Source organism: Salvelinus alpinus, chromosome 7 (genome assembly GCF_045679555.1).
Source record: "Salvelinus alpinus chromosome 7, SLU_Salpinus.1, whole genome shotgun sequence".
NCBI lineage: Eukaryota > Metazoa > Chordata > Actinopteri > Salmoniformes > Salmonidae > Salvelinus > Salvelinus alpinus.
Genome location: NC_092092.1, coordinates 56,764,451 through 56,777,498, shown reverse-complemented (window position 1 = coordinate 56,777,498; position 13,048 = coordinate 56,764,451). Strand labels below are relative to the sequence as shown.

General features: G+C 43.0%; 1 protein-coding gene across 1 annotated transcript in view; it reads left to right on the top strand.

Moving 5' to 3' along the window:
- The window catches only part of LOC139581277 (vascular endothelial growth factor receptor kdr-like), an 81,278-nt gene that overhangs the window by 26,395 nt on the left and 41,835 nt on the right, over positions 1-13,048 (top strand). The window contains exons 11-15 of the mRNA XM_071410854.1: positions 1,608-1,722; positions 8,471-8,579; positions 9,832-10,119; positions 10,391-10,537; positions 12,293-12,421. Coding sequence (XP_071266955.1) covers positions 1,608-1,722; positions 8,471-8,579; positions 9,832-10,119; positions 10,391-10,537; positions 12,293-12,421 — 788 coding nt within the window. The remainder of the gene's footprint in view (positions 1-1,607; positions 1,723-8,470; positions 8,580-9,831; positions 10,120-10,390; positions 10,538-12,292; positions 12,422-13,048) is intronic.

Here is a 13,048-nt window from a genome sequence, read left to right as displayed (position 1 = left end):
GAACATTTTTGCGTCCATCAACTAGCTATCTTTTTTTTCTGACCAGCACTGTCCCAGAGCTTGTGCCGCAGCGGCAGGTGTGTGAGACAAAACTTTACCAGCATCATAGCATACGTATTGGTAAATCGCTGTGACATATGAAATACGAGTGATAGTGTAATTAATATGTAATAACCACTTTAAAATGTTATCAACGTGTTAAATGATTATGTGGCGTGTAGTCATATCCAGGTTCTGATTGGTCAACAAGCTTATTTGAAGTATATGTTTTTTGACATGCAAAGACCCAACAGCGTTCCATATTTATAAAGCTGAACGGGACAGAGCTTGTGGTATGAGTGATTGGGTGGCTAGTGAACCTTCATAAACAACATGAACATTCCCTGAGAGCCAGAGCTGCCATACCCCTGTCAGTGACAGCAGGGGTCCTTTCTGAGGCGAAAACTCAGGCAAACAATGGGCCATTACCGCGGGGTTATCAAGTGTTGGTTATCAGGACCCAACACCGCTAGAAAAACACGGCTCGGGACGGCCTCACAATGGAGGGCCTGAATTATGTTACACTTCAGGCGCTGTAACTTGACAAATGCTTCTGTTAATTATCCATCATATCGTTAAAATAATAAAATAACACTCCTGGTTGCCAAATTTGTAACAGAAATTATGGTGGAGGTTCAAGCTGTGTCAAGGTGCCTCATTTCTGCGGCCCTAAAGATAATCAGCTCTGGCATTGGAAAAAGTTGCTCATAAACGATTGAAGCTGAAAAGGGCCTGTTTTTTCAACAGCTAATGAGGGAGGTGCATCAAATAGAGGTTTCAGCCCAGCCACAGCCTAGTTGGAGGCAGATTGAGCCAAATGTTTGTTTATACAGTTCAGACCCCCTTCAAGTACAGTACCTGTCATTGCAAATTTACCATTTACCATTTCAGGATCAGACCTCGTATAAATCACAGTCCCCTTGTGGTTGGGGAAGCGTAACGTCTTAGATAGCAAGAAAGAGGGATGGAAGAGGTGAAGGAGGCAGGAAGGGTTCTTTCTTTATCAGCAGCAGGGTAAGAAGGTATCAGCTGTCTGTTGTTGACCCACCAAGGTCTGGGGATTAGCCTTATCTTCTCTAGTCAGAGAATGAGGGGGTTTCCTGTGCGAGGTGACGCATAGCACAGCCCTTCCTATCACCCTGCCGTTTCCTCCTGCCTCCCAGCCCGCTTGGCCTGGCCGCCTCACTCCTCATCAGTCTGATTGTTCCCCTCAGTAGACAGGAGGAAAGCGAGGAGAGGAGGAGAGGCTGGCTGGTGTTTGTCTGGTTTAACAAGCCTAGGCAGCCTGGGCTGTTACCCGCCCTAAAAGGCCACACAAAATCTATAATGTTAGTCAGAGCCTCATAAGGCTAAATGCCTGACCGTTCAGAGCGACACGTTGTAAAACTGTTTGTACCGCTTTCGCTGGTCCATAGTGTCATTTCTGATTCCCACTAATGAAATATAGGAAAGGATGTCTTCTGTTTTGTCCACTGTTCTGTACTAATTTTCGAAACGGACTTTATACTTTAGGTATCCTGCAGCCGTTTCATCTAGATCAGTAATGACTGGTTTCCTCTGTCCTATAGGTGTATCCTTTACACTGAGCCAATCCCAGTTCAAATGGACGATAAGGGGAACTACTCACACAACTGGATTGAGAACATATACAACAAAACTGAACTGGTAAAAGGGAAAAACAAGGTATGCTTATAGTATAGTTTTGATGTCATTAGATTTGTTATATACTCAGAGAAACTGACACTTCTTAACGTTGGACAACATAGAACAATGATTCATGTATGTGTGCTTGTCATATATGATGCATGTTTGATACTGAGCATCAATTTCCATGACAAAATAGTCCTTTAGGGTCAGTCAATACAACAATTACTTTAAGATTTATATGAAAAAGGGATCTAGATTAAATGTCCAGATAGAGAGAGAGAGCGCTCTGAGAGATCAACACTGAAGTGGGATTCTCCACGATCGTTCTCTTTGAGACGCCAACATCTACACTTTACAATACGCCTTATTATTTCACTTTTATATAATGGTTCATTCTATCTGCAATAGTTTAGACTTATGTAAATGTAGCCAAAAGTTATGGAAGGAACATCAATATGCATTTATAATTGTTTTATTTTATTTAAAAAATGTAATAAATAAAAAACAGTTTTTGATCAGTCATTATTGGGTATTATGTGTAGCGTGTTGAGTAAAAACATTTTTTAAATCAATTTTAGAGTAAGGGTGTAACATAACAAAATGTTGAAAATGTCAAGGGGTCTGAATACTTTCCGAATGCACCGTAAATGACAGAAAATAGACAGATCAAAATATAAATACAAAATGTAAGCAGAAAGAAAAGCACGGGCATAAAAAACTAACATATTCATCACTAATAAGGTCCTCTATCATCTTTCTGAATTGCCCTAGAGGCACCAGAACATCACATTTTAAGAATGTTTTGAAGATTGTTCCACAAATAATGTGCAAGAAAACTAAAAGCTGATTTACCTAACTCAGTAGAGAGCAAAGGAATGTCCAGAGGCAGCCGTCCCTGAGACCAGGTGTGGTAAATCCTGTCTTAAGTTTAGTAATGACGTTAGGTACAGTGGGAGTTTTTGTACAATTGCTTTATAGATGACAACACAGCAATGTATCAACCTACATGAAATCAAAGAAGGCCAACTTTCTGGTAGAGAATGCAGTGATGAGTACTAAAATTGTTGCCCGTAATAAAGCACTGTGCTCTATGATAAACTGCATCTAACGGCTTGAATGAAGTGGCATAGTCTAGGACCGATAGGAACGTCGACTGAATAATCTGCTTTCTACTATTTAGCGAGAGGCAGGACCTATTTCTATAGAAGAAGCCATTTTTATTCTCAGCTTCTTAACTAACTCATCAATGTGCTTTTTAAAAGACAGCTTTTTATTTATCCATATGGCCAGATATTTGTAAGCAGGGACATGATCAATATGGACACCATCCAAAGTACATATGCTGAAATAATCAGTTATTTTTATGCGCTCTAGAGGACAACATATACTTAGTTTTACCTGCATTCAATACTCATTTCAGGTCAATCATGTTTTTCTCTAATACAATGAAGGCAGACTGTAGTTCAGATAGAGCCTAGTCAACCGAGGGGGCAATAGCATACACAACAGTATCATCGGCATACAAGTACAGGTTACAATTTTTTACAGACAAGTCGATATTGTTAATGTAAACAGTAAAAAGTACAGGACCCAGAATCGACCCCTGCGGGACACCTTTTGTAATATTCAGGAAACCTAATTTAACACCATCGGTAGATGGTTGAGTTCTTTCTGTCAAGTAATTTTTAAACCATAACATGCAGCCTGGTCTAGGCCAATTAAGGAAAGCCTCTGAATTAGCAGCGAGTGATCAACAGTATCGAAGGCCTTTGACAGGTCAATGAAGTGGGCAGCACAATGTTGCCTTTTATCCACACAGTTAACCACTTCATTTATAACTAGGGATGCAGCAGAGATAGTGCTATGACCTGGTCTAAAACCTGACTGATGTACATTAATGATTACATTTCTTAGATAAGGAAGATCTTAGCTGAGAATTAATCAAGGATTCTAATATTTTAGCTAGGCAAGAACGTTTATAAATAAGGCCATAATTATTTAGGTCACAAGGGTCAATAATGAAATATAGTACAGTACATCGTAAATACAGTTAATTTATACATTGTTGTATAAAATACAGTATGTACAGGGGGAAAGCAATATATGGTAAAGGACATTTACTGTATATCAGTAGGTATATTTATGACAAGGAATCCCACTTTATTGTTAACGCTGTCTTAACTGCCAGGCATTTATAAGCAACTCACAAGTCAAATCATATATAGTCAGCAACAAATAGACCATCAAATCTGTCATTATTTGCTTTTGATTAAAAGAAGCCCCTTAGCCTTCAATTATAGTCAAAGCAAGTTGAGCGCCAGAACTGCCATGAAGAAAAAGCATTTTGGCTCTCTTCAGGGCTGCTCTCCTGAGTCGTTCATTCGTCTGCCCTTCAACTGACAGACACCATTCATTTCACCCTGCTGGAGTGAAAAACACCCTCAGACAAAACGCAGGTCATTGGATCTAAAGAAGCTAGGCCTAAAGCTCCAGCCAAGGCTCTGCCTGCTCAGCCAGAGAGCAGCGTTTGTTCTGACATCACTGGATCATTGTCTGTTGGATCACTGAGGGCTGTGGAGCTCCGTGTAGATGGCACAATACAGCCATACGGCTCAAGCCATGCGTGTGCAGACAGAGGAGAATGGCCTTTAATAGGTTCCCTCCTAACTCCACTGACCTGTGAACAGATCAGCTGTAATACGCTGAAACCAAATATGCTGAAGCCTAATAGGCTGACCACACCGCTAGCGTCGCGTGCGCGAGCGTTGCAAAATAAATTTAGAAATCTATGTTATTCAATTATTGCACCCACACTGCTCGCGCGTGTCAACAAGCGTCTGCGTTGCCAAGGGCTAAAATAGAAGTCGTTCCTATTTCTGACGCAGATCGCGCTGCAAGTCCTGCCTCTCCCATCTCCTCATTGGTTTATAGAAGCAGGTACCCACGTGCCATCTCCTCATTGGTTATATCCACATGGGTGATTGAAAGGCGAAATGTTTTGCTGGTTGTCGTGGTAATACTATGAAAGTTTAGATGCCATTCACCATATAAGTTCAAAGATGAAAAAAACGGGAAGGAGGAGAGATGACTAGAAACGATTCGGTTGGCCATTTTATGTGTAGATTAGTTATCGGAGTAGAGGACCTTGTGCATTTCAGGTAAAATAACAACTCAATGTTTATATCCCAGAACAAATTAGCTAGCAACAGCAGGCTAGATAAATAGGACAAATTAGCTAGCAAGTGCAAGCTAATTAGCTAAATTGCCATACATGTTTAATGCTTTTCAACCTGTCCCCAAATTAATGTCATTGGTTCAGAGTTTGTTTTGATATTTTAACCTGCGTGTCGTGATCGCGTTTGGTGTAGGGGGACAAAATACATTTATGCACGATGGCGCACGCGCGCAGCCGGTTTGGGTTCCGTGTAAGACTAAAGCACTCCTTAACAGCTTCTACCCACAAGCCATAAGACTGCTGAACAATTCATCAAATGGCCACCCGGACTATTTACACTGCTGCTACTCGCTGTTTATTATCTATGCATAGTCACTTTGCAAATTACCTCGACTAACCTGTACCCCTGCACATTGACTCGGTACCGGTATCCCTAGTATATAGCTTAGTTATTGTTAAGTAATTTTCTTGTGTTACTATTAGATTTTAGATTTTTCACTTTAGTTTCTTTAGTAAAAACAATTTTTCTTGAACTCCATTATTGGTTAAGGGTTGTATTCGGCGCATGTGACAAATAACATTTGATTTGATTTGAAAATATTGAAACTAAGTTTGGAAATTGGAATAATATGTTATTTTCATAGTTTTTGTCATATCTGTATTATTATGGTATAGCTGAAGGTAATGGTTACATCTCCTCTCACTGAAAATGGCCCACATCTTGGCATGCGTTCCCAAAGCTGAACATGGAGACTGTAGACATTGCAGCACATATCCTAGGGGAGCTTGTTACCAAAACCATTCACCCCAAACATAATTAAGTGCAGGCCTCAACTGCTTTCCCCAAAAGCCTATTGGATTAGTTGAAAGACAGCCGTTCCAACACACTGGGTCAAATTGGGGCATAAATCCAGTCAGCATATAAATATTTCAACAGCACAAGCAAACCAACCAGTGAAGAAAATACTGGTAATTAGCCATTACCCAAACACATATACTGGTGTAGTAAACTTTTATTAAATGGTATTTCTCCTGCTTTACCCTAAAGGGAGATTTATGAAGGCGTTTCCCCCGGCTGATGATACATGGTTGATGGCATTTAGAATCATGCTAATTGTATACATACACAAGTAGTAATAGAGAGCCTAGGCCTCATTCACTTCCAGCACTACCAATCTCTGTTTGACATAAATAGGGAGGCTCTCCTTATTTACAAGCGCTTGCGGCCCAAACACCGGTGCTTTATAGGGGTGAGGACTAAGGGTCAGTGATAACAAGCGGCGGTTTAAAAGAGAGGGATTTGTTGGGAGTGAATTCCTCTCTGTCACCCCTCATAAATCGCTGTGCCCCGTGAACGAGAGTAAAGTGTTGGTCAGGGCTGCAGGGCTGGCCTCAGAGGGTCACAGTGCGTCTGGTCAAGTCACCACTTAGGGACAGAGTGCACTTTCTGAAACAACTGTTTTCCAGCTCAAGTTACATTATCATTGGTAATGGCAGTAACGCAACACCACATAACTACTCCATCAATACTCTGACCAATGTCATCGCAACTCAGGGTAGACAACGTAACACAACTTTAAACAACTTAGCTAGCTTTTCCATCCAAAGATGTTTAAACACCGCACAATATGAGCTGGGACGTTAAAAACGTACTGAAACAGTGAAAATATGTCACACACAGTCAAGTCTCATTACCAAAGCCCTGTTTCTGAGGGTCAGAGCACAATGCCGCTAGAAACCCAGGAAGTTGACACCACCTAGACAATACAGCCACAGCATTCAGCACCTTTTGATGTAGCTGCTCTGAAAACAGATGTCGTTCTGAACACAAAACAGAACCCCACGCAATCTGGCCCCTTGCCCAAATCTTACTCACTATTATGTCTACTTAAGCCGTTAAATGGGTTCCACTCCAACGGCGATAGAATCTAGTGTGGCATTGTAAATGCTCTTCAGGAAATGACATGGAGGGCCAGGCGCTCGTTCTGTGGAGCGGTGCTGCTAGGAGAGACGCGGCAGGTTTTAAAAAGTCCAGATGTATCCTTCCATTAATGTGAACTAACTCAAGAGAATTAAACAGGCTTAAGGCAGACCTCTGACCCACCTGCTAATGGCAAATAACCACACTGGTGTTGATGGAAAGTCTTCTGAGGTACAGTACCAGTCAAAAGTTTGGACACACCTACTCATTCCAGGGTTTATCTTAATTTTTTTGCTATTTTCTACATTGTAGAATAATAGTGAAGACATCAACACTATGAAATAACACATATGGAATCATGTAGTAACCAAAAAAAGTGTTAAATAAGGTCATCTGATGCAGCACTCCTACATGCTCCTTTTTGGTCAAATAGCCCTTACACAGCCTGGAGGTGTGTTGGGTCATTGTCCTGTTGAAAAACAAATAATAGTCCCACTAAGCACAAACCAGATGGGATGGCGTATCGCTGCAGAATGCTCTGGTAGCCATGCTGGTTAAGTCCGCCTTGAATTCTAAATAAATCACTGACAGTGTTACCAGCAAAGCACCATCTTACCTCCTCCATGCTTCACGGTGGGAACTATACATGCGCTGATCATCCGTTCACCTATTCTGCATCTCACAAAGACACGGTGGTTGGAACCAAAGGACAAATTTTGTGTTTCTTGGCCCAAGCAAGTCTCTTCTTCTTATTGGTGTCCTTTTGTAGTTGTTTCTTTGCAGCAATTTGACCATGAAGGCCTGATTCAAGCAGTCTCCTCTGAACAGTTGATGTTGAGATGTGTCTGTTACTTGAACTCTGTAAAGCATTTATTTGGGCTGCAATTTCTGAGGCTGGTAACTCTAATGAACTTATCCTCTGCAGCAGAGGTAAAGCTGGGTCTTCCTTTCCTGTGGTGGTCCTCATGAGAGCCAGTTTCATCATAGCGCTTGATGGTTTTTGCGACTGCACTTAAAGAAACTTTCCAATGTTCTTGAAATTTTCTGGATTGACTGACCTTCATGTCTAAAGTAATGATGGACTGTCATTTCTCTTTGCTTATTTGAGCTGTTCTTGCCATAAAAAGGACTTGGTCTTTTACCAAATAGGGCTATCTTCGGTATACCACCCCTACCTTGTCACAACACAACTGATTGGCTCAAACGCATTAAGAAGGAAAGAAATTCCACAAATTAACTTTTAACAAGGCACACCTGTTAATTGAAATGCATTCCAGGTGACTACCTCATGAAGATGGTTGAGAGAATGCCAAGAGTGTGCAAAGCTGTCATCAAGGCAAAGGGTGGCTACTTTGAAGAATCTCAAATATAAAATATATTTTGAGTTGTTTAACACTTTTTTGGTTGATACATGATTCCATATGTGTTATTTCATAGTTTTGATGTCTTCACTATTATTCTACAATGAAGAAAATACCAAAAATAAAGAAAAATGCTTGAATGAGTAGGTGTGACCAAACTTTTGACTGGTACTTTTGACTGGTAAATGTTAATGAACCTTTATTTCTACAGGTTGGTCTCACTGAGGTGAAATCTATTTTGCAGGAGATACATGTACAGCAGATAGGTACAGCATTCGCTGGCTGTACTGTAGATCTAATGATTGACGTATTCTCTCTCCTCCATAGACTGTGAGTACGCTAGTGGTGGGAGTGGCTCACTTCTCGGGGATCTACTCCTGCGTGGCCGAGAATGTACTTGGCACCTGCACACTGAGAACCCCTTTCTATGTGGACGGTAAGTGGGTCAACCTAACACTACAAAGCATGGGGAGTTGGTTGAAAGATCTTCTTTTTTTTTAAGAGATTTTTTGTATAGCATAAGGCAAAATGCTAGTTGGTTTTTATTTCTACGGGCCAGGCGTACAGAATAGCTGTAACATACATGACGTTTGGTTTCCAATGACTTACACATATGCACTGTAATGAATCGCAAGGCAATCGCTAGAATGCACAGGATGTATTGTGTAATAAGGAGAGCTGCTCCGGGTGGACATTAATTGAAACCGTCTTCCTCCGGAGCAGGCAGGCTTCAGGACCGAACGGAAGAGGTCAAACGTCCTGAGCCATATGCTACAGTCTAAAAACAGCTTTGAGCATTCACTGTAGCGCCGGCAGGTCATTCATCTTCTTCTTTGAGCCTGCTGCTGCATAATTCACTTGTTATATGCATCTGAACAGTTCCAAATGTTCATGAAATGAAAATTCCATCTAGTCCAGTTGTGTAATGACAAGAGAAATCAGCTGGCAGGCCATGCAACCAGTCATCACTTTTTGTCCTGAAAAATTACAAACTTGAACGATTTGAAGTTGATAGCTGATTGATGATAGTTTGGAATTGAGAATGGTGGTGACACTGTGATTGGGGACACTGCTGATGATGCCAAACTCTGAAGACCCGGATGAGAATATAGATCATTTTCAGGAAGAAGCGCTGAAATGTACCACCATTCCTGAGGTGGAGGTGACTGAGAGCGCTGGATTGCTGCTGAAAAAGAGGACGGCGGAATTGTAATAACAGCTGTCTTCTTTTACGGAACACAGAATGCTTCCCAGAGCAGTCTGGCTCACCTCAGGCCCGGCCCCCAGACTGACTCCTAATGGACAGCTGTACACCGCCAACCTGCTTCCAATTAACACAGTGATGAAACAGGAAATAACTGCAAATTTGAAATTCCTAACATGGTGATGTGCAGCTTGATGTTTTAGAGATGTACTTTCCCAGGATAGGACAGCTTCAGTCAGCTGACTATCTCATGCTACGTGTCTATCTCCCTGAGTGAGAAGAGAGAGTTGTAGTAACATTGATGCTCTTGTAACCCACTTACATACTGGACAATGTGTTCATGTATTGCATAATCTAACCAATACTTATGCTCGATAGTTTTACTAGGTACCCAAATGGGGTGTGCCACCCCCCCCCCCCCCAAAAAAAAAGATGCTCTAACACTCCTTATGACCTAATGTGTTTTTCCCCTCTCCCCCACCAGATCACCCTCAGCACCTGGCCATCGAGCCCCAGACTGCCATCGAGGGTGATGACGTCACTCTGACTTGTCGCGGCACTCGGTACCTGTACACAGACCTGCAGTGGCACAACTCTCAGAACTACACTGTCACCCCCGACAACGTCACGGCCCTGCAGCTCAGCCCCTACGCTATCTCTCTCTCCCTCTCCCTGCACAACGTGTCCAGGAGTCACACAACAGGCTACCAGTGCTGGGCGGGTAACCTCCACAGCAAGAGGGTCATAGTCCAGACTGTGCTGACTGTGGATGGTGAGTAGGAGACAGGAGGAGTATTGCCTGCTGGGTGATCAATGAGATCTATCAGAACAGTAATTGCCGCACCACTGTCATGTCATACGGGTATTGCTCAACTCTTTCTAAGAGTAATATGGTTGTATTACATCGTATTTCGGTAAAAGGTGACTGATGCTGGATATAATCACACTCGTAATTATGCAACCCAGTAAGGGGATGAGTTTGTCTGGGAAAGTCTTGAAAAGCAGAGTGATCTAATTCAGATATGTTTTTGTGGTTGATTCAGAGAGGAAGAGGCCGTGGCTGAGACAGAACCTGACCAATCAGGATGTAAACAGCAGCAGTACTCTGACTATGGCCTGCTACGCCCTGGGTGTGCCGCCACCCTACATCACCTGGTACAAAGACAAGCTACCAGTACAGGAGGGTCCAGGTAAGGACTGCTGGAAATGACTCGTGATTAGGGGCCCTGAGGTTTCCATGGTCGGGCCCTACTCATTGTTTTTAGATGGTCTTCAGAGATAGATGGGAGGGGTTTAGGGGAGCTGAAGCGTGGGACTGGATGGTCTTCAGATATAGATGGGAGGGGTTTAGGGGAGCTGAAGCGTGGGACTGGATGGTCTTCAGAGATAGATGGGAGGGGTTTAGGGGAGCTGAAGCGTGGGACTGGAAGGTCTTCAGAGATAGATGGGAGGGGTTTAGGGGAGCTGAAGGGTGGGACTGGATGGTCTTCAGAGATAGATGGGAGGGGTTTAGGGGAGCTGAAGGGTGGGACTGGATGGTCTTCAGAGAGATGGGAGGGGTTTAGAGGAGCTGAAGGGTGGGACTGGATGGTCTTCAGAGAGATGGGAGGGGTTTGAGGGGAGCTGAAGGGTGGAACTGGATGGTCTTCAGAGATAGATGGGAGGGGTTTAGGGGAGCTGAAGGGTGGGACTGGATGGTCTTCAGAGATAGATGGGAGGGGTTTAGGGGGGCTGAAGGGTGGGACTGGATGGTCTTCAGAGATAGATGGGAGGGGTTTGAGGGGAGCTGAAGGGTGGGACTGGATGGTCTTCAGAGATAGATGGGAGGGGTTTAGGGGAGCTGAAGGGTGGGACTGAATGGTCTTCAGATATAGATGGGAGGGGTTTAGGGGAGCTGAAGGGTGGGACTGGATGGTCTTCAGAGAGATGGGAGGGGTTTGAGGGGAGCTGAAGGGTGGGACTGGATGGTCTTCAGAGATAGATGGGAGGGGTTTGAGGGGAGCTGAAGGGTGGGACTGGATGGTCTTCAGAGATAGATGGGAGGGGTTTGAGGGGAGCTGAAGCTGGAAGTAGAAGACTAAGTATTGTTGTCCATTTAGACAAATCTAAGTTTGAGGTGTTCGGATCACAAAGAAGAACATTCGTGAGATGCAGAAAAAATGAAAGATGCTGGAGGAGTGCTTGACGCCATCTGTCAAGCATGGTGGAGTCAATGTGATGGTCTGGGGGTGCTTTGGTGGTGGTAAAGTGGGAGATTTGTACAGGGTAAAAGGGATCTTGAAGAATGAAGGCTATCACTCCATTTTGCAACACCATGCCATGCCCTGTGGACGGTGCTTAATTGGTGCCAATTTCCTCCTACATCAGGACAATGGCCCAAAGCACAGCTCCAAACTATGCAATTACTATTTAGGGAAGTAGCAGCCAGCTGGTATTCTGTCTATAATGGAGTGGCCAGCACAGTCACCGGATCTCAACCCGATTGAGCTGTTGTGGGAGCAGCTTGACCGTGTGGTACGTAAGAAGTGCCCATCAAGCCAATCCAACTTGTGGGAGGTGCTTCAGGAAGCATGGGGTGAAATCTCTTCAGATTACCTCAACAAATTGACAACTAGAATGCCAAAGGTCTGCAGGGCTGTAATTGCTGCAAATGGAGGATTCTTTGACGAAAGCAAAGTTTGAAGGACACAATTATTATTACAATTAAAAATCATTATTTATAACCATGTCAACATCTTGACTATATTTCCTATTCATTTTGCAACTAATTTCATGTATGTTTTCATGGAAAACAAGGACATTTCTAAGTGACCCCAAACTTTTGAATGTATATATATGTGTGTGTGTATATACGTATATATATTTCTACCCCCCATCCCCTAAAATGTGTTTTATTATAATTTTCTCCATAAAATCTGAGCTGTAGACTTCATGCTGTGTTCCAGGTATTACTCTGAGGGAGGATGGGGTGCTGACGATCGAGAGAGTGAAGAAAGATGATGAGGGCTTGTACGAGTGTCTGGCCAGCAACGATGAGGGGAGTGTGAAAGCCAGCGCTGTCGTCACTGTCGTGGGTGAGTCACTTACCTCTTTATTTCCGTCATTATGGTCTTTACGATAATCCATGTCATGCTGGTAGCGAAACACAATGAATCCAACTACAGTACATTAACCACACCATGAACAAACACACCATGAACAAACACACCAGTGAACAAACACACCAGTGAACAAACACACCATGAACAAACACACCATGAACAAACACACCAGTGAACAAACACACCATGAACAAACACAACAGTGAACAAACACACCATGAACAAACACTCCATGAACAAACACACCATGAACAAACACACCATGAACAAAAACACCATGAACTCAACCACACCAGTGAACAAACACACCATGAACAAACACACCATGAACAAACACACCAGTGAACAAACACACCATGAACAAACACACCATGAACAAACACACCATGAACTCAACCACACCAGTGAACAAACACACCATGAACAAACACACCATGAACAAACACACCAGTGAACAAACACACTATGAACTCAACCAGCACAGCCAAAGCCGGACCAATCACAGCTCTTGGCCAAACTGGGCTATGTTTTCTTGTCACCAGTACAAATAGCTCTGGCCAGACTTCAATATGAAAACTCTCCCCAGAGAGAGAAGCCAAG